Source organism: Uranotaenia lowii, chromosome 3 (assembly GCF_029784155.1).
Source record: "Uranotaenia lowii strain MFRU-FL chromosome 3, ASM2978415v1, whole genome shotgun sequence".
Classification (NCBI taxonomy): Eukaryota; Metazoa; Arthropoda; class Insecta; order Diptera; family Culicidae; genus Uranotaenia; species Uranotaenia lowii.
This window is the reverse complement of record NC_073693.1, coordinates 54,299,483-54,321,937: the sequence shown is the minus strand read 5'-3', so window position 1 is coordinate 54,321,937 and position 22,455 is coordinate 54,299,483. Positions and strand designations below refer to the sequence as shown.

At 40.9% G+C, this 22,455-nt stretch overlaps 1 protein-coding gene across 2 annotated transcripts in view; it reads right to left on the bottom strand.

Moving 5' to 3' along the window:
• The window catches only part of LOC129753640 (85/88 kDa calcium-independent phospholipase A2), a 55,203-nt gene that overhangs the window by 605 nt on the left and 32,143 nt on the right, over positions 1-22,455 (bottom strand). The window contains exons 1-9 of one of the 2 annotated variants that reach the window (XM_055749474.1): positions 14,861-15,236; positions 9,473-9,517; positions 8,721-8,925; positions 8,578-8,668; positions 8,344-8,514; positions 8,145-8,273; positions 7,896-8,076; positions 7,516-7,691; positions 53-1,405 (exon numbers count right to left, since the gene is read on the bottom strand). In XM_055749474.1, coding sequence (XP_055605449.1) covers positions 53-1,405; positions 7,516-7,691; positions 7,896-8,076; positions 8,145-8,273; positions 8,344-8,514; positions 8,578-8,668; positions 8,721-8,925; positions 9,473-9,517; positions 14,861-14,870 — 2,361 coding nt within the window. In that variant the 5' untranslated portion in view covers positions 14,871-15,236. Of the gene's footprint in view, positions 1-52; positions 1,406-7,515; positions 7,692-7,895; positions 8,077-8,144; positions 8,274-8,343; positions 8,515-8,577; positions 8,669-8,720; positions 8,926-9,472; positions 9,518-14,860; positions 15,237-22,455 lie in introns of those variants that run through there. The other variant, XM_055749473.1, reaches the window with a different exon arrangement.

The following is a 22,455-nucleotide window of genomic DNA, read 5'->3' as shown; positions in this document are numbered from 1 at the left end:
TAAAGGAAGATTAAGTTAGATTTTGAACTTCTCAAAACAGTCGGATGCTTACCGGGATAGCTTCCTCGTTCCTGCCGATGCTCCGCAGTGCCATGTTGTATTCGTGTATTTCGGTCATCGCATCGAGTGTTGGGTTGTTAGCTATCAGACCACCGTCCAGAAAGCGTCCAAACGCTCGGAAATACGAAGGAGCCGCCCCGGTGGCACGGGCTGCCTGCCATACCAGTTGGTTTTCTGGCTGAGGAGGCGGCATTCGTCGGCTGTTCGAGGGTGTTGCTATGCCCAAAATATCGCTCGCACATTTGTAATTCCGGAACAAGTGCAAATCCACCGGCTTACGATCGGCCATGACGCCAGTTACCATCAGCTTGGGATGTGCAATATCTGTCATAACGGTGAATTCTCCGAGCGTATCCTTCAGAACCGTTTCCAGCAAGTCGCTAGGATAGGGGCGGGAGCCTACGAAGGCCTGATCCTTCATGCGGAGGTACAAACACATGCATTGTTTCATGGTTTTGCCGCACCCTAGGGCTAGCGCTAGGATACCTCCAGTGCTGGTGCCAGCTATCCAATCGAAAAGATGTGCGATCGGTGTTTGCGCAAGTCTTTCTATTTCGAGCAGCATTTGAGCCAGAACCAAACCCCTGATACCACCACCATCTAAACAGAGCAGTCGACCTCGTCCGTAAAATGGTTGACCTTCCGGTGGGGGTGCAGTTGTTTCATGCACGGTAGGCTCGTTCAACATAAGATCGTCATCGAAATCGTTAAAACTTCTCCATGTGGTGGGCGAAGTTTTCGAGGACGACCCTGGGGACGATTTGCTGGGAGCTGCTTCGGCCTTGTTGATGAACATTGACAGCAAGGCATCCATCATGCTTGCACCTTTCCGCTCCTGGGTAACGTCCACCTTTTCGACACATTCCCGTGCCTCTCGTTCTCGTTCTTCTCGGACGTTCCGGAGTGTGTTACTCAATATACCGGAAATACTATTCCGCTGACATTTACTGGTACTTGCCAGCATTTGTTCAATGTGGTCCCGAGGCTCGGAAGTTTCCGGCTGTGCCGGGGGTATTCCATTGTAGGTTCCTTTAGTGGAACACCCGGGCGGACACTTGCTGCCGTTACTCTCCTGACATCGCTTGGCTCCGATAGAGTGCAAGATGTACAGAATTTGTGCATCCTTGGAACCGGAATCGTCCTTGCCGACCATATGCCGGGGGCTTTTGCCCTCTTTGTTGATTTTGTTGATATCGGCTCCGAACACCACCAGACACTGAACGATGGGTAAAAACTTCTTCTCCACCGCAATGTGCAAGGGAGTGTTTCCGTTATTGTCGACCACGTCGATTTCCGCTTCATGGGCCAGGAGTGCAACCACGCATTCCAGTCGCTCACGGGTAACCTGGAACAAGTAAATGAAATTGTAATTTGTGGCTTTGCTGCGATCAGTGGGTTATCCTCTACAGCGTGGAAGGCTAAAAGCCTTTGGCCGCACGACACGGGTTAGACACCACCAAATTTTTTAAAAATTCGTCTGTGTTGAAGCATTAGCTTTGCAGAAATTATCTCAAATCTAGAACGCAGGATAGCTTGCGAAACCTACGTCAAAGCCGACTGCAAGCAGCTTCCGGGACAGGAGTTTTATACGGCAAAAGGAAGGGGAAAGGTAGCAGATATTTTCAAGCACATGAAACTGTCAAAGTTCGCGAAGAAATATCTGGTTTGGCAAGCCATCTGTACCTGTGGCTTGAAAAGCAGCTTTTTCATAGCTTCCGGGACTGTCAACCAAGAAATTTACGTGAAAGAGTATTTGAATAAACGTCTGCTGCCTTTCCTGAAGAAACACGGTTGATCCGTACTGTTTTGGTCGGATTTGGCATCTTGCCATTACGATAAAAAGGCCATGGAGTGGTACGCCGCCAACAACGTGCAGGTGGTTCCCAAGGACAAGAACCCTCCCAACACGCCAGAGCTCCGCCCAATTGAGAAATACTGGGCTATTGAACTATTGTCAAGCGTAACCTAAAGAAGATCAAAAAAACTGCTAAGGACGAGCAGCAGTTCAAGGCAAACTGGCTTTCTGCGGCGAAGAAGGTGGACAAGGTGGCTGTTTAAAATCTGATGGCAGGGGTTAAGCGTAAGGCCCGGCAATTCGGGTTTGGAAAAGCGGAAGCCTAACTGAATATTTTTCCTGAATTTTATACTAATTAAACTTGAAAAAGAAATTCAATTTGATTTTTAAAATGAACGATTTCATCGATTTACAAGCGTTTTCCCTTGACCAAATTTTGACCGTATCACACTTTATACGATACGACCATATCAAGGAGGGTTGTATGGTCACGGGTGCTTCATGCAGTACCACCACCGATTTGGACACGTGCCCTCGCCGTTCTGCCCAACCCGCGGTTACACAATCGAGACACCAGAGGGCGTAGTGTTCAACTGTCCGAGGTTCGAAGGAGTACTCGATAACATGCTTGCGACCTGCGGACCAGACACGACAGACGACAACAGCGTGCGGAGGATGTGTGAGGATGCCAAAACTTGGCGATGGGTTCACCCGGATCATGACTGCCCTGCAGAGGAGTTAGAACCAGCACCAGTCCGCTACCGGTGTAGGGTGACTCCTTCGTCGGGGAGCATCTGAGTAGTGTGCGTTCGATCCTGGCAGTGAAGCATACAAAGATAAGACTCTACCTTTTGCGTATGCCGAGCTGCCTGGTACGTCGCGCGTCTGTGTGTAGGATAACTCCAGCCGTTGCGGAGTATCCGAGTCGACGGAGGCTGTGTGGATAAGACAAGACCTTCTCCGCAGTCGAACTCGTAGGGGGAGAGTATTCACGTCGCGGAGTACTCTCAGGTAGAGAGGTCTCACGTCGCCGTCGAATGAGCCACTCGAGTCAGGTAGGATAACATCACCGTCGGGATTCATCTGAGTCGCAAGCGTTAAAGACCCGTACGTGTGCTGTGACAGGCGCGAGTCTAGGATAAGTTGCTCTCGATTCGGCACACGGCGGGAAAAAGCCCAGGGTTGCCCGCCCCAAAGTTGCAAGCCAAAGGAAGGAGGAAGACCGGACCACGCTCGGAGTAGAATGCCGTTTCGGCGGGGGGCATTCGAGTAGTGTGCGTCCGATCCTATCAGTAAAGCATACAAAGATAAGACTCTACCTTCTGCTTATGCCGAGCTGTTAGGTACGTCGCGAACGTTGTGTATTTAGGATACCTCCACCGCCGCGGAGTATCTGAGTAGAACATGCTCCCTACGACGGAAACTGCGGGGATAAGACTTGACCTTCTTCGCAGTCGAATTCGTAGGGAGAAGAATATTTAAGCCGCGAAATACCCTCGACTCTCGGGTAGGGTGACTTCACGCCGTGGGCGGGTGAGTCACTTGAGTCGGTGTAGGATCACGTCTTAACCGGAAATCATCCGAGTAGTTTCGTAAAGCCACGTACGTATGCTGTGACAGGCGCGTGTCCAGGATAAGCTGCTGGAGAGAGCCTCGAGCCAAACCAAGCGGAGCCAAGATCTCGAGTCGTTAGAGGAGAAGGTCATTGGTCTCTTGCAGTGGTCTCGAACAGAGGCGGAGCGCACACTAGTCGTGCAAACCAAGCGAGCCTCGAGTAACGAGTAAAGGCCGGACCTCGAGTCGTCAGAGGAGTCTTGAATCGAAACTAGAGGCAGGTCGATCTTGGATCGATCTTTGCGAGATCGATCTTTTGAACTCAAATTTCCGATTTTTTGGATCGATTCTTTAGCCTTGGAAAAATCGATTAAATCGGTTTATTTTCGATCCGATCTTCGGATCTTTTGAAGCTTTTTTTTTTCTTTTTATTCCTGAGTTCTTGAGATTCAACTTCGTGCAGAATTTTTATTCCTGTACCATCCTAAAGACTGCTTTTCATTATTGGTTCTTCCCTGCCAATAAAATCGACCTAATAGGTAGCGGTTTCACATTTACCTATATTCTTGAACAAAACCAGAACATTTATCGAATACTCAATTAATCAAAAGTTCCATAAAATGGTCACTTGAAAACTTATTCAGCCTAGAGTTAAGTTACAATATTCTGTAGCATTTTACTCAGTTCAAAATTTAACTTCTTATCGATACTAGGTTGCCGAGATCACACAATAATCTGTAATTTCACAAAGTTCTTGCATATTTTCGTCACAGAATCTGTCTCAGAAAACACATAATATTGAAAATTTTCACAGAACTTGTAGAATTTCTGCATTTTGTACATATAATAGTGGTATCAAATTTTTTATTTTTCTTAACCTCATATTTCTAATCTTATCTTGAAATATTATTGCATTTGTTATGTAAATTTACTTTATGCAATGAAAATATTAAAATACGATTATTAAATTTGACTCGACTTTTCGATTGATTTCATGACAACAGCAACACAGAAAACCGTTACAGAATTTTGTAGTCAAAGCACAGAATAACAGATTTTTATTTGTAAAAACACATTCATTTTATATTTAATTTTTAACTTTAACATTCCTAAAATTAATATTTTATTATTGCCTCTACTCTTAATTAAATTTATATTTGAAAAATTTTGATTCTTGAAGAATTGAACTTTAGCCTTCCAGATATGTGTGAACACGTTGCATTTGCGGCTTAATTGATAGTATTAAAAATACCAGCGAAAAAAAGAAATCCGTGGTCTTTTCAAAAATAAGCATTTCAATAAGTGAACTAACCTAAAATGGTTGAATTGCTTTAATCAGTAAAATTACATTATTAAGACTTATTCCTATCTTTCTTGCTAATAATTTGAACTTTATCTAAAAACTTGCAAAATCCGAATATTTGATTTCAAAATTGTCATCCGAAAATCCGGGCAATATCTGGGCAATTTGGTTAAAACCCAGGAATAACTCAACAAAAATCAAGAAAAAATATTGTTCATCAAAACTCATCAGCAGAATTTAAATCGTGTTTTACGTTTCCAAAAAACCTTTCATAATATGTTTATAACATTTGCTCAAACAAACTCGTATTGGACGCATAAATAAAACATTTTTACAACACATTTTTTTTTGGTTAGATTTGGCATATACAGAGAATAAATCCGGGCTTTTTCAATGAAACTGGACAACCGGACTGTACCAGACCAGAGTAAAACTAGGCAATCTAGCAAGCTTAATATACACTCAACCAAAGGTACGAAAAGTTTCATATTTTGTTGTTGAATTTGAATAAATTTTTTTTGGCTCATACATTTGATGATAAAATGTATGAGCTTTCCTATCGTTTAAAACTATTTACTTCAGCATAAAACAGTCCTTATGCAGCACTCATTGCAAAAATTTTAAAGATCGATCTTGCAGGGATCGATCCTTTTGCTTCGATTTTTTAGGTGGATCGATCCTGGAACCATTCAGCTGGATCGATCTTGGGAATCGCTCTTTTCCAGAAGATCGAACAACCCTAGGCAGAGTATATATGCTTCGATGCTGGTCCGGATGGGAATTATGACCAGACGCCCCAGGTGGACTTAATGGCGTAGGGGTACTTAGTATCATGAGTCGTCCAATTGCACCCATGGACCCAGAGTAGCATACTGGGGGACGCGGTGGCTCGCTGTGCCTTGGAATGCAATCCGTAAAAAGGAATTTTCCACCTGTTTGATCAACTAATAAAATAAACTTCCCCGTGGTGCAGATAGGAAACGTGTCTGCAGACTCGTCACCGGCAGGCGTACGGCCAAGAGAACTACATGTCACACTTGGTACAGTCAAGTTTCGATGACAGCCTCCGTACCGAGTGTGGCACAAACGTGATCCGACTGGGTGTCCTGGTACCAGTGCTCAGTCGCAAGAGGGAGGGGTCATCACGCGTATCGGGTAGTCGCGACCCCGATATGCGGGACGACCAAGTGTTCGAGCGGGTGTCGATCGGGTTCCTGGCCCCGATTCGCGGATGTGATTGACTCACGACGGGCAGAGGGCCTTGAGCCGTAAACATATGGGCTTCAGACTGAGTCTTAAAGAGGTGAGACGGAGAAAACGTTAAGTGATGTGAGTACCTCCAGACTCGATGAGAGGCGAGTTGCTGCTCGTCTCGAATTGGGTCAGGAGATGGAAACAAAGAGGGCCCTTAAGACACGAGTTGAGGCGAGTTGTTTTCGTCTCGAATTGGGTCAAGAGGGATGAGCGTAAGAGGGTCTCGAGTCACGAAGAGAGGCGCCGGCCCTTAAGCCTCAATTTGTGACAAGAGGCCGAATGTAGCGGCGAACGGATTTCCAACCCTTGAGTCGCGAATCGTGACAGTAGAGGGGGAGAACTTTGCTGGAGTAGTACGAATAAATGAGTATTGCTGTGGAGCGCTTTGCGCGAGTATGGTCTCCCATCATGGGTACAGCCTTCGTTGCAGGTCCGGATGAAAATTATGGCCCGAAGGCCCCAGGTGGACTTTATGGTGTAAGGGTACATAGTATCATGAGAGTAGCAAACTGGGGGGACGCCGTGCCTTGAAATGCAATCCTTAAAAAGGATTTACCACATGGGTAATCAACTAATAAAAAAGAGGGTTGTATCCAAGCATTCTGGCGGCCACCGGCTTACTAGTGGATTTCAGAACTTGGTGAACTTCGTGCTAGCTACCTGAAGGTTAAAGACGAGCTCAACGTACGAGAGTCGGTGTTCATAGAAAGACAAGACGGGGACGACAACCCATGGGAGCCTTCAGAAGGTCACTGGTAAGACATGGAGCCCCTGTTATCTGGAACGGCATGAACCATACAAAGATCAGATTCTGCCTTCTGCACGTCGCAGAATACTCTCGGGTAGAGTGACTTTCCGTTGTCGGCGGGTGAGTCACTTGTGTAAGTGTAGGATGAAGTCATCGCCGAGAATCATCCGAGTAGTTCCGTAAGTCCCCGGCGTGTGCTGTGACTGCCGCGAATCTAGGAGAAACTGCTCTCGATTCGTTGAGCCAACAGAAGCAGAGGCCAGACCTCAAGTCGTCAGACAGAAGACATGTCGGGTCTTGGGATGACGGGTTAGAGTAAATGTGAACTATAAAGGCGGAGCACACGAAGAAAGTTAAGCTCGACAAACTCCAGCCAGGAAGACGACTACCTGGGGTGGCTTCCAATGCTTGAGAAGCCAACAGGAGACTCATCTGCATATTGGTTGAAATGTCTGTTGGATACAGCTGGTAAGATGTAATAAAAGGAGACCATCGGAACCGTTTATGACCACCCTAGACATGAGAAGCTTCAGTATATGATCAACGAGGTAATGGGGAAGTCACAGCGGAGGTTCCACAAGAGTTGATACTCGGCCTGTCCTGTAGAATAAAACTCGCGATGAACTACAAATGGCACTTTGTTGTTATCCACATAGCATGGAAAACTATGGTTAACTGGACTTCTACATGACACATTTCCAAATTGGTCACTAATCCTTCATGGAATACAACAATACGAAGACACTAACGAAACGCTCGAATGCATTGTTTTCAACTGCCAAAATTCCAAAAAGTACTCACCATGACATGCAGCGGCGTTTGCCCGTTGAAGTTGACCAGATTGACGTCGCAGCCTCGTTCGATCAGTGAGTTGAGAACTTCCCGGCTGGAGCTCCAGTGCAGCGGAGTACCGCCGTGTTTCATGTCCTGCGTGAACAGTTTGTTGGGGTTGTCCACCAAAAAGTCCGCCACATTGCCTACGGAACAAGAGTCTTGTGTTTGTTTATGTGTGATTTAACGATTGATGGATGGAAAACGCGAAAAGCAGGAAAAATTAAATAGTAAAGCCATAATCAAACGGTTAAAGATCAGATTGTTCAAATGGAACATCCTTTTAACTTTAATTTATAGAAATTTTAATTACACACTGATGCCAGGGTTTATCTGTGTTCATAACTTACTGGATGTGGTATTCCGGTTGAAGGCATTACTGGCACAGGGTGCCATCTTGTTGGTATCGGCTCCGGCCAGCAGCAGTGCCTTCACGCAGTCCGGTTTGTCGCCCAAACATGCTACATGCAGCGGCGTGTAACCGTCCGCGTTGCAGTGATTCAAATTCGTCGTACTTTTGGCGGTCAGCAACTAAAACAAAAATTTGTAAGAATGAAACCAATCTTTAGGTTGTCATTTCGAATGAAAGTATCAATTACGTTGATCATCTTTTTGGTGGTGTTGGCTGCGTAGTGAAACACAGAGTTGCTGTTCTTGTCCAGATGCTCGGTGTTACAGTTGGGCAAAACCGTTTTCACGAACTCGAAATTGTTCGCTTGAATGGCGACCTGGAAGGACATTTTGAAACAGATTAAGTCTACCGCACAGGAAAAATGTATTAACAAGAGTGAAACTCACTTGCATCGGAGTCATCAGATCGGCGTGATCTGCATCGTCGAGAGATTCTATGATTTTCGGATGCGACACGTACTCGGTCAGGTTGAAGAACGCAATCACGTGTGCCATCGTCCACGAGGGATGCTCGATCAGGCTGTCACAGATCTTCTGAATGCCGTTCATGTTGTACATCTGAAATTAATCGACAGTTGTTTAATATTCTCGATATTTGTTATATCTTGGTGGAGCACGCACCTCGCGAACAATCTTCACCAATTCGGAAAGACGTTGATAAAAGGCCTCGAATTTTTCTTCCGCTTCAGCCAGGGAGGAAGCTCGATAGAGACTGTAAAAAAACCAATTAAAATCATATTCTAAACATAAGCTTTTCAAGTTACCTATACGAGCTATTGATCGTTTCCGAGTGAGGTCGTTCCAGCACGATCTCCCAGACCTGTTTCTTGTCCCCGGACCCATTCTGGACGGGACCATACAGTCGCATGGCATCGTCCCGCAGTAGGACCGGCAGCTTCACGTACTGATCATTTTTGACCTCCAGCACCTTATTCGGCGGCGTATCGACCCCGAGCAACCGTTGCCACACTGTTGGCGAAACACCGCGTGACCGACAACGACGATTGTTGTTAGTGGGTTGTCAAAAAGTGATACGAGTTGTTGGGAGATGGAATGGGAGAAAAATGATTTTTAGAATTTAAAAATGTGGGTTCAACGATTCTAAAATTGTTCCCAAGCCAGATACCTATAAACCAAATTCGAAATTTAGTATTTTAAAATAGGTGTGTCTAATGCGATTTAAGAGTTTTTTTGTTGAACATGAAATGAGCATAGAGTTATAGTATAGTGTTTCGAAATACGAGTGATCGCTGTACTAGCAGCGATAGCGATTTGGCTCTACAGGTACGAAAATCGACGTTAACACTGGAACGAGTAATACATTGAACAAGTTTTGAATAGTACTGCCTATGTTGCGACTAATGTACGTGAACGAAAATTTTTATTTATTCTTGTGATACTGGAACCAACAATTAAACACTAAGACAAGCACTTTCGTTTTAGTTATGAACTTAATACCTAGTATTCACTACCCAAGCTGTGCGAAAAAAATGTGGCTCTTAAAATATAGATATACCTTGCAGAAGTTCTCTTTCCCCGATCGGAGGGTTTTTCCACAGTCCTGACGAAAATATAAAAGTCTGTAGGTATGTTCTTGAACGTTGTTTTATTCATGATAGTTTGTGCTTGTTTTGATGGTGTGATGATCTGTTGATAATTTGTGCAGTTATGGCTTTTCTTTATCACAAGTTCTGAAAAAATATGTGTAAATGCTTCAGAATTATTTGCATCAGAAAGTTGCTTAATTCCTCAACATTTACCCCCTGAATGTCGGCGCTTATGAACCCAGAAAAGACTTGCGAAAAGACTTTTCAAAATATAGAAATTGTAGAATTGGTTAAAATCCAAACCCTGAGAAGGGTAAGTGGTCTGTTGGACCATCGCCACCCAAGTGGATAGATGGGGCAGGAACAGAGGCAAAAGCACTTTCATGACAGAGCTCAGAAAGCGAGTACACCAAGGTTATTTTTTACACTGATATACGTACCGCGTAAAAACACCTTGTAAAAAACCGTGCTAATTGCGGAAGGCCGTGTAAAAAAAGACCTTTTAGTTTCTGCAGCTTTGAAACTTGAAACAATGAGACATGTAACTTGACACTTAAGACCTGAACCTGAGACATATAACATGATACCTGAGACATGGGACCTGAGACCAGAGACCTGAGACTAGAGACTTAAGACATGAGACCTGAAACCTTAGACCTGAGAGTTGAGACTTAAGACATGACACCTGAGACCTGAGGTCTGTTGACATTATGAGACATGAGACACTTTGGACCTGAGACATGAGACATTGCACTTGAGACATGAGATACGATACATGAAATATGAGACATGAGACCTGAGAAATGAAACCTGAGACCTTAGATCTGAGAGTTGAGACTTAAGACATGATACCTGAGACCTGAGGCTTGTTGACATGAGACCTGAGACATGAGACATGAAACTTTGGACCTGAGACATGAGATATGAGACCTGAGACCTGAGACATGACACCTGAGACCTGTTGACATGAGACATGAAACATGACATGAGACATTAAACCTGAGACATGAGATATAAGACATAAGACATGAAACTCTCAAGTCTCATGTCCCATGTCAACAGATCTCAGGACCCAGGCCTCAGGTCTAAGGTGTCATGTCTTAAGTCTCAGGTGTTATGTCTCATGTCTCAAGTCTCATGTCTCAGGTCTAAGGTCGCATGTCTTTTGACTCAGGTCTCATGTCTCTTGTCTTATGTCTCAGGATTCTGGTCTTATGTGACAGGTCTCAGGTTTCTTGTCTAAGGTCTCATCCCTCAGGTCTCTTGTCTCAGGTCTCATGTCTCATGTCTCAGGTCTCATGTTTCATGGCTCTTTTCTCATGCCTCAGGTCTCATATCTCTTGTCTCAGGTCCCAGATCTCAGGTCGTATGTCTTAGTTCTAAGGTCTCATGTCTCGTGTCTCAGATCTCAGGTCTCAGGTCTCGATTTCAGGACTCAGGTGTCAGATGTCATGTATCACGTTCTTAGTCTCAGAGCTAAGATTTTCTTAACTTCAAAAAGAATCTAAATGTTTTCCTCTGAAAATGCCTTTTTTTTAGGAATATTTTCTCTCGCGAAATCCGCGTAAAAACCGTGTAACAATGAAATATTATACTTGGTTTATTCTGTTCTTAAGCCAATTCGGAATAAATGTTCAAAACATTGCGAATCAAAAAGTCGCTTTAAATTACACTCAGTGTACATTGGGTAAACAAAATCTGAACGAAATTGGGTAAACCATACGAACCACACTGTAGTTGCCAACCGTAGAGAAATAAACAAAAAGCCGAAAGAGAGAGAAGAAAATAAACGTGCGCGCAATTTCCGGAAAAAATCTGACATTGTGTCATTAGTCAGTGAGTCGAGAACACGCAGTCCTGATAGCCCCAGGCGGGGAACGACCAAAAAACGAGGCTACCAAGCGACGGAAAATCTGGTGAGTCCAGTGAAAAGTTCCTTGACGCACTGATTTAACAAATTTCGTTTTGTGTTCTCCGCGCGTCCGCAGCTCAAACGATTGTGGCACACAAAAAGCCAGCAGAAAAACCGGACAAAAAGGCCGGAAGAAAAAACAACGTGCTGCCGGAAGAGCCCCTTAAACGAGGGTAAGAGAGAATTGATCTGGACAAAAGCACCTTCTAAGGGCAAACGCCTCCAGGGCTCTTCTTTTCTGTTTTTTCTTCCTTTTTTCTCTTCGGTTTCGACTGTTGGGCGGCAAGGGAGCAGAAGGCCTCGACGACACCGCCAACAAGGAGGAACCAGATCTGCAGTCATCGTTGGAATCGCCCAGTCACTCGGGAAGTCTCCTCGCGAAGCCATCAGTGGCGAAAACGGAGAAAAGTCGTGGCTCCCGGATTCAGCGTGGTTTCGAGAAGGTTCGCCTACCGTCCAGAAGCAGAATCGCCTGGTGTATCTCCATCACCATAAGATCCAGCAGCAACCGGCCGTCGTTCTCAGTTGAGCCATGATCGACTCAGGCCGGGCCGTGGAAGTTATTTTGTTCCCGGAAAATCGGAGTGATTTGTTGGTGTGTGGGCTGCCAATGGTGACGAACAGGACATCTGGTGGCGGGTTTTGAAAGCTCGCAGCAGCCAGGCAGCGGGAGCAGTGCCGTTCCGGAAGAATCGACGTCGTGCGGGAAAGGCCAGTGGTGACCGTTACGATATCTGGTGGCCAGAATCCAGAACATTCATCGGGCGAGGCAATCGCGACACCTGGTGGCGGGTTTCGGAAACTCGCAGCTACTCAAGCAGCAACAGCGATAGACGTTCGCTTGCTCCGTGAGCCACCGGGGTGTGTTAGCCGGTCCCCGGAGGCGAATTGCCTGGTGGCAAGCGTGATGATTGGTCCGAGGATGACAGCAGGGCAGCAGGAGAACGACGCACAGGAGGATTCCGGGTCAGCAAGCCATTCACCGAGTTCGACAAAATGCAGTTTTTGCACTTAAGTCGAAAATTATAACTTGATACTTTGTTTGCCAACCCACAATAATTTCGATCATGGGCCATTGGAGCCAAAAATAAAATGATTTGCTAAGGCAATGTTGTAAAATGAACATTCAAGTTTTATGTTTTTCGTGATATCGTTAGGAAATCACTAAAGATTCCCCTGTTGGCTAAATTTAATGCCTAAGAGGAAGGAACAACTTCACTCCTTCTTTGTTGAGGCCTGTGAGACTAGGGTCTCGTTCACGCGGAGACTCGCCCGATGTGAACTTACCTATCTTAATCTTACAAACGTGTAAAAAACCGCGTAAAAAACCTTGGTGTACTTATATTATTAAGTTTCGAAATGATTCGGATACTAAATAAGAGCTCAAAAAGACCAAAGGAACAGCAGACGATGACAACAGGAGCGGTAATCGGTGTATAATCAATTTGGTGAACCAGGAGTTTATAATTTCTGTTTTTTTTGACGAAGCCTTAATATAATTCTTTGTATTCGTAAGAGTTTAATAATTTATTGTTTTGTACGAAGACTATCTTATTCTTGTGTTTTTGTCCTTTATTCTGCTGAGCCTTAAGTTTATAACTTAAGGCTAACTTTTCGTTAGGGGAGTGAGGAGTTGAACCTCTCATTGTCTGATTGAAAATCAGATCACCAAGCTGAGCTAAGTAGCCCTACGTATAGAAGATATTCACCTTTCTTAGACTCTTGATCAAAGAGAGGTGGTCAGGGATGTCAGGTGTTGAGGAGTAAAAATCTGGGCAATTTTGAAAAAAAGTCTGTGTATGTCTGTGAAGATCACAAATTTGGTACTAAACAAAAAATTTGACGATTCGTGTGAGCGGGAGGGGGGGGGGGGGGGGGGGGGTATGTTTGGTTTTTCTGTGGTATTCCGGATATTTTCGAGCGGAGAGAGAACTATATAACAACCACTGTTTCCTACCATGCTGATCTTATTTTTAAAACAATATGTTTAATGAATAATTGGTCAAATACCAATGAATAAAAGCGAGATTTCAATCTAATCTGGTACTTACGGATCAAATCCGATACATGAACGTTGATTTCATCACTAAATTTTGAAAGTCTGTAAAATCTGGGCACTCTCAGCAAAAATCTGGGCAAAATCTGTGTCTGCCCAATATCTGGACGAAGGGTCAAAAGTCTTGGTTTTACAGACAAATTTGGGCACCTGGCAACCCAGGAGGTGATAGTCAAGACACTTTTTGGTAATTTCGAATTGCAGCCCCAAGGCTCTTATCAAGTCTGTATAGATTGCATCAGTCTGGATACCCGCTGTAAGGCTGCCTTGCACAAAAGATATAAAAGTCAACAAGTTCGCACTCGTTGAGCACTGGACATAAAACCATGTTGATCGTTGGAAAAAATTGCTTGTGTAAAGAGAAAATAGGATCCAGGATTACCAGTTGGAAGAATTTTGCAATGGTACATAAGGCGGAAATTGCTCTGTTATAATTTACATCCCTTCTGCCCCGTTTTTGTGAATAGGGAACATAGAAGCATCCTTCCACAGCGAATGGTGTGATGCTTAAAATATTCGTTTACAGATAACAGAGATGAGTCATGAAGCTTTTCAAAAAATATGGAGGGTATTCCGTTCGAATTTAAGCAAAGAGAGTTTTTCATGTTAGCTAGCAGTCGCCTTTAAAATGGTGTCCTCTTCCTTTTAACATTTTGTTTATAGATGAGTTCAGGGTGTTTTGGTGTTATGAATATTTCAGGCAAATTGATGTTTTGACGATCTTCGAACGGCTGCGCTAGATCAGTTTTAAACTAAGACACGAATGCCACAAAGATGGTAAAGTGTCATTAAAAAAACCTTAAAAAAAAAAGTTTTAAACTGAAATTTTACTCCACCTTGTAAAGAACAGCTGAAAGTCATCAGTATTGTTTTCAGAGGGTGACTAAAGCAAGACTTTTTGTGTTGTTTTTCTTGAACAAAATAAACTGTATTTTCTTTCACACATTAGACTTTATGCGTGACTCAAATTTAGCTAGCAATGTGCATAAGCCAAGCAATTTCAAATGCATATGTCAAGAACATCATCAAAACATGAGTGATGATAATAAGACCCAAATTTCTCCGAGTATAGATGACCGAAAATGACCTCCCTGCATTATAAGGTAAACTAAATGCTGTTGTTAGTAAATAAAATAAAATTTCAAGCACATGCGAATCATCCACGGTTTTTGTTTTCCGGTGTTTCGTTCTTCTAAGCAGAGAGATCAGGCCATCCATCCCCCGCCCCCTCACAGGGATCTGATTTCAAACCAAGGGGTGGGTGTTGGGTGGTCGAGATGCGGGTGGTGTTACTGTTTCACCCTCTCTCTCTCTACCCCCTTAGTATTAGTAGGAAAAAATTATACACGACGGAAAAGCAATGGAAAAAAAATGTTATCTATGGCTTACCGTTCAGCATTTTCGCTAGATCCGGCTGATTTGCTGCTTAGCTACAACCTGTCTACGGAACCAACTGGACCACACTTCCCTCTAACAGTGCGTTAGATAATAAACGATGATTAGAAGCCGAGCAAAAGGCAATTTTCGTCAATCGACGACGACAGTTTTGCTTTCCACTGCTGGACAACAGTACTAATTTTCTTCACTCTGCGCTCTTTATTCGACGAATGTTAGTCACAGCACATAGGCGCACAGGCCACAGCACACAATATCTGCCCTGTCGTAGCTCGTAGCTGTAATAATGATGATGTAGTAGGATGTAGAAGGATGAAAAAGCGCCAGGGCAGAGGAAGTGATGAGCGCTCAGGGGATTGTTATTTGTTATGACTAATCTGGTCTGACTTTTGTGATTTTGACGTCGCGGCGCTTGGACGACCGTTTTAACCAACACTGAAGCAAGCTTGTATGCAAGTCAGAAGTTTTGTTGGATGGTTTAAACCATGGGTGGCCAACATTTTCAACAGGCGGGTTAAATTTCAGAAATGGGATTGGCTGGCGGGCCAGAAAAAAAATAAATTGTTTTGGAATATTCAACGGAAACAAATAATAACAGTTTTTTTTTTCAATCTATAAAACAGATTTTTGAAACGTTATAAAAACATTTGCATAGGTCACATCGAGTAAAGATTCATCTTGATAAATCATTTTTGTTGCTTGCATATTTTTACAAATTTTTCTTCATTTGAAAAATAGAAGAAATATCACGCAATACGAAACGAATTATCCCTGCCAACTGATGTATGTACGTTAATCTTCTATTTTAAACCTTCTCGGTTTATCCATCTCAGAAATGACGAATCACGTGACTATAAGTCAATTTTATAGTCTTCAAATATAAAAAAAATACCAATTTTCCAAATTTTTCAAGTTCACCGTTCTCCTTAGAAAATTTTCTAGACAAAATAAAAAAAAACAGCAGAATGGAATTGTTGAAAAAAGTAACATTCACAAGAATTTGACACTTAAAAGAATAATTTTTTTAAAAGATTTTTAGTTATAGGTATCATTCATAAATAATATTGTTTTCCAAAGTAGGGACCTAAACCTCAACTCAATTCAACTCTTTTCAAATTTTTCAGAATCTTAATTTGACAAGTGTATTGAGTATTGAGATAGCCTTCTATAAACAGGATGAATACGAATTTGATAGGCTTAAAAACATTGCACCTTTTTTAAGTAAAAATTTTGCTAAAAAACATCGTTCACCTGAGAGATTTATCAGTACCACACCGGTTCTAGTTGAGTTCTACTATCCAACTTTAAAATATGTCTAGTTAGCATTATTGATGTACATAAATACAGATCACGTTGCCAAGTAAAATATATTTGGATATGGTTAATTGTTCATAACTTTACCCTTTTTTGTTAAAGTTTAGCAAAAAAAAAAAAATAACAAATTGGAAAAATTTACAGAGCAAACTTTCGATATCTTACATAACTTACAAAAGTTATTAAATTTTTATGGATGAACGAATTTGTTGAAAATGAATAATTTAAATTGTGATGTAAGGTATTTTTTTACGATTTATAAACTATTTCGATACGATCTTACAATCATTTTGAAGCTATCCAAAATCTTTAATATTAAAAATAGAGTCCGATTGTATGCTCTTCATACCAATGATATGTAGACACCAATACTCAAACGAAAACAATAGGTGTTTTTTCAAGCTCTGAATTTTCGTTGATTTGAAAAGTGAAGTTTAGATAAATAACAAAAAATTAAAATTATAATCAAGATGAAAAAGACCCCCAATGGAACAAGCAATGGAGGAGGATTTTCTCGATTCATCAGGCACGGCTAACCGCTCCGAGGGTACAGTCAGTCAAACAAGCGGCCAATGCGTAAGGAACCGGTGCCCTCTCATCAGAATGTAGTCCAACAGTTCATGGGTGATGGTTACAGCATGGTTTCATTTTCAAGAGCCCTGAAATACGAGTTCAAACAGAATTTTAAGATATGCCGTTTGAAAGAAGAATAATCCTGGTTATTTACCGAGAGGTTGTTGCTGAAGGATCTACACTGGGATACGGAAATGGAACGAACAATGGTGAGGTTGTCCAGGGTACGAGAAAAGGCTCTGCAGACCAAATGGCTGGTACCAAGTTACAACACACAGGGGTTCCGGTAGATAAGAAATTGAGGAGAAAATATCATGTTCGTGCAGAAATGGATTTGAGCGGACCGAAGATTGCAAGATATAAGAACCAGGTTTCCCGTAAATTGGTGAGCTCTTTCCAATTTATTTATCCGTGTATTCGATCACATTTTAAATTTTTTAACACATCAATCCTACTTGCCAAGTAGGATTTCCTATAAAAGCAAATATCCTTCCCTCTTCCTATCTGAAACAGTATCCTTGTTTGTAGGGTCGCATGAGTTCTCTTGCACCTGAAAAGTTCATTTCGCTGTTCAGATTATCCCTATATGATTACATTGACTTGTCACGGTGTGCATAATGGTACCGCACTGATTCTCAATAGCAACACTTGAAATGAGTATTGAACCCAGATACTCATTTTGGCATCTAGTGTTGGGCTTGATTGTTAGTTGTACTTCGTGTATCAGCCAATTCAAGATGTGTGTAGTCACCCAATGCTATGCTATGCTATGCTACCAATACTCAAACGAAAACAATAAAAAATGTGTAATGGAATTTACAGATAATGTGCCAAATTTCGAGCAATTTTTATTATTGAAAAGTTATGATTGAATTGTTTATTTTTATTCAGAAGCGTTAACCTTTTTTTGTAAAATTATATAAGGTCCTCAGAGCTAAAGGGGTATAAGTGCAAATAAAAACGATTTTTAGTAAATAATGTCAAATGATTCTTTGTGTTTTAAATAAAATTTTGTGATTTGTTGAAATTTTTTAAATTATATTCCCTTATTTTTATTTTCACGATCGGTAAAAAATGGCAAACATTCTAAAAATTTATGGAAAGTTGTCAAACACAACAATTCAAAAGCGTGTTTTCTCAAAACTTTTTTTTTTACATTTTCACCCCTTTGACTTAGATTAATTCAAAGAGATTTTCAGATCTTTGTTTTGAATTAAGTTAGTGTAGATTCAGATATAATGATATATCTATCCAAATGATATATCTATCAGACGAAAAAAAAAAATTATCTATTCTTAGAACGTGGTTTTTCCAAAAAAAGCTTCGCGGGCCACAAAAAGTTGGTCACGGGCCACATGTGGCCCGCGGGCCTTGGTTTGGCCATCCATGGTTTAAACGGTTTAAACCCGAGCTGCAAATTATTCCAATCGTAAATAAAAATTGAACATGATATCAAATTGAAATTTTTATTTTTCATCTCTATACTGCCGTTCCAATCAAATTTTTCCCATGTAAAAAACAAAAATGCAAACGAGAAAAATACGATTGAAATTTCAGCTCTATTTCCAATTTTTTCTCAAACTAAAAATTCACCGACAATTTTTTCGTAATTAACAGTTCAAGTTAATCATTTTTAATGTTTTCTGCCAAAAAAGTACATTTCAAACAACATACGGAAAAATAGAGACAAAATGCTATAACAGCACCCTCAAATGGTTAGCAGAAAATGAAGATTCAAAACCAATATATGTTGGACCTCTCAAACACTTTAAATTTCGCTTTTTGGCCATAGATAATTTTTCTGTAGTTTTTTATTCGAAACAAATCATTCTGGTTTGTCAAAAACGTTGTTTGAAAGGCTTCATAGAATGTTCAGTATTAAAAACCCGTACTTAAAAGACCTGTGAAAGTTATTTGAGTCGTTTTGCTACGTGTTTGTGCCACTTTAGTAAAGTAACTCGTAGTGTCCTGCCATAGACAACACTTTTGGAAATTAATGGAAATTAACACGATTTCTCTTACCACATGACTATGTTGTAAATAATTTTTTTTCTAGATTAGTGATAATAATATTGGTACTCTTCAAATCAGTAGAGGAAAAAGTATTTTTTAAGTTATTGCTAAAAACCCTTGAGTGTCCGATAGTAGACAAGTTGCCCCTTTTTTACTTTGAATTTTATATGTTCCTTGATTCTTGCATTACTTTTCAGGTGAACAATCCACAAACCTAACTTGTACCTCAGAGAAGATATCCGGTGTTATACAAAAAAGAAAATCAAAATATATTTTATATCTCAGGTTTAACTGCTAATTTGAAAGCTGTTTTTTAACCGAAGGGTGAAAATAAAAATTCGCAAAAACTGCTTTGCATTGCCAATGAATTTGTAGATTTAAATGACAAAAAGATCAAAACGACCAAAAAGACAAAAATGTCATTTTGATTTCAAATTCGATGTCATTGAAATTCAATCTTTACCTATATTTAAGTTTTTTCATCATTTAAGAATCACCCTAGTGGAAAAAAATAGATCACCCTAGTAAAAAATTTAGTCTAAGATGACGTTTAAACATTCAAATAGGTTACGAAAGGGTTAGAGCGAATTGTGATTTATTTTACATGCCAATTCTCAAACATTTAAAAAATCTACCGTTTTTTTTATCGGACAAAGTCCCAAAAATCGTTATTGAACAATTTTGTTTTTAAATAAAAGAATACTAAAAAATAATTTTTGTTTTAAAATAACACCAGATCTCGACGTTTTAGACATTTCTGAATCATTTAGCAAAAAAATTAAATTTTGTTTTCCCTGGTTTCCTTTAGTTACCTTTTAGTTTATTTTCGAGGGTGAATAATCCTAAATTTCTGCTCTTTAGGCAATATATAGGGTTAAATTTATATTTGAAAAAAAAAACAACAAAAAATACTTTAATTTTTTTAAATATTCCATTTGAACAGATCTAATGCGCTGTAGAAAAAGTTGCATGGAATCATATCGAGTTCAACATTGAACAAAAGCTTGTGTACAATGTAGAATGGTGATTCTTGCATAAAATTTTGGGTTGGTTCAAAATATTTACAAGATTTGAATAAAACATGGTTTGAAAACTCTTTTTTTCCGGGAATTTAAGCCCAATGGGTCATCCCAACGAAGATGTTTCAATATAACTGCCCTTCCAAGCAAGATTGTCCCATATGTGTAAAAACGAGTAAGCGAGAAAAACACGATTGAAGTTTTGATCTATTTCCCGGATTTGCGTTAAATTTATGGCGCTTTCGCACCTTTCCTGTATGTCGTTATTTTAAGTTGGTCAATTTACAGTGAGGGGCAAAATAAAGTGTCCAAATTATTTTTTTTCAATTTCTTTTATTTTTTTGGTTAAAATTCAACGAAAACACATCGTAATCATTTTTAAAATATTGTTTATTATGTTCTTTTCAATTTTTGTTAATGTTGCGCTGGAAAAAAAAGAAAGTTTTTCTGATAGATAAAAAACAGTTAATATTCCAAAAAAAACAGGGGCAAAATAAAGTGTCCAGATCAGTACAGCTTCAAATAATTCAAACTGAAGGCAAACAAGAACGATTTAATAATGGGTATGGCCTCCTTCAGCCTTCAACACCTCCTGCAAGCGCTTCGGCACACTTTCAACAAGGTTGTGCAAGTGTTGTGGGTCGAGTTCCTCCCACGCATGCTCCATGGCATCAAAATAAGTATTTTTAATTCGTCACACCAGTCTTATCAATCAGAGCATCGAGGATGGCCCACAGATTTTCGATGGGGTTCAGATCAGGACTTTGTAAAGGCCATTCAAGGGGTTTGATGTGGCAGGAACGGGAAAATGACGTCATCAGATTGGCCGCATGCTTCGGATCGTTATTCTGCTGTAAAACGAAGCGCTCTCCGAGGCCCGTCTTGATGAGGGATACCTCGAGGTTTTCCGGCAGGACATTGCAATATGACTCAGCTGTCATGATTCCATCAATTTTTACCAAATTTTTACCACCCCACCCCAAGAAAAGCACCCACACCATCACGTTACTTCCTCCGTGCTGGACTGTTCCTTGGATATGGCGGTCTTGGAGCTCCTCACCCGACTTGCGCCACATATGATCCCGCTTCTTCCGGTTGAATAGCTCAAATTTGGATTCGTCGGCCCACAACAATGTTTTCCTCTGAATCAAAGCAATCGAAAGATTCCTTTTAATTCAACCACGGTAAATGAAAAGTTCAGATACCGGTATTTCGATAGCAACTTACTATCTTCTTCAGTAAGCGTTTTCGATTGGTATCGAGCACGGAGCAACGGAGGAAGTAACGTGATGGTGTGGGGGTGCTTTTCTTGGGGTGGGGTGAGCAATTTGGTAAAAATTGATGGAATCATGACAGCTGAGTCATATTGCAATGTCCTGCCGGAAAACCTCGACGTATCCCTCATCAAGACGGGCCTCGGAGAGCGCTTCGTTTTACAGCAGAATAACGATCCGAAGCATGCGGCCAATCTGATGACGTCCTTTTTCCGTTCCTGCCACATCAAACCCCTTGAATGGCCTTCACAAAGTCCTGATCTGAACCCCATCGAAAATCTGTGGGCCATCCTCGATGCTCTGATTGATAAGACTGGTGTGACAAATTAAAAATACTTATTTTGATGCCATGGAGCATGCGTGGGAGGAACTCGACCCACAACACTTGCACAACCTTGTTGAAAGTGTGCCGAAGCGCTTGCAGGAGGTGTTGAAGGCTGAAGGAGGCCATACCCATTAATAAATCGTTCTTGTTTGCCTTCAGTTTGAATTATTTGAAGCTGTACTGATCTGGACACTTTATTTTGCCCCTGTTTTTTTTGGAATATTAACTGTTTTTTATCTATCAGAAAAATTTTCTTTTTTTTTCAGCGCAACATTAACAAAAATTGAAAAGAACATAATAAACAATATTTTAAAAATGATTACGATGTGTTTTCGTTGAATTTTAACCAGAAAAATAAAAGAAATTGAAAAAAAATAATTTGGACACTTTATTTTGCCCCTCACTGTACATTGGAATCTATACTTTTTGATTTTTTACTCAAAGCAGAAAATAATCGTCAAAAAAGCTTCGTGTGACATCTTTGCGTAGAAAATAAGTTTGTGTGTTTTTTTTTGTTTCTATGGAATAACTGTCACACGTGCTCTTTTTTCTCTTAGTGCAGGAATTGGAAAGTTTTTAAAGTGTTCCGGTGAAAAATTATAATTGAGCGGTCAAAACTATTGATAAGATGAAGGTCAAAACTATCGTTGCTGAAGGTTTACGATTCGGAGTCAAGTTTAGAGAACAGTGACAGTAATGAAGATTTCCTCGAATTCAATGACGCGGAGATCAGAACGGTTCTTAGCGTGTGCTTCTAAGTTAAAGGATGATTCAAATGAATCCAATGCAAGTTTATTTTGAAACTTTCCTTAGAACCATGAAAGAAATAAGCAAGGAAGATTTTACGCGGAAGCGCCATATTCCGCATCGATTAATTGTTTTCCTGTGGATGCCGGAAGCATTACAATAACCATATTAGCCGGAATAATCGAGCTAATATAAATAACACATTCTGTAGCTAGGACAAAAAAAAACCCGAAATTATGCTAATTACCTATGCGGAATAAAAAAGGAAACGAAATTATTAATCATACATTTTTAATTATAAATTATTATTTTATTAATGTTTGT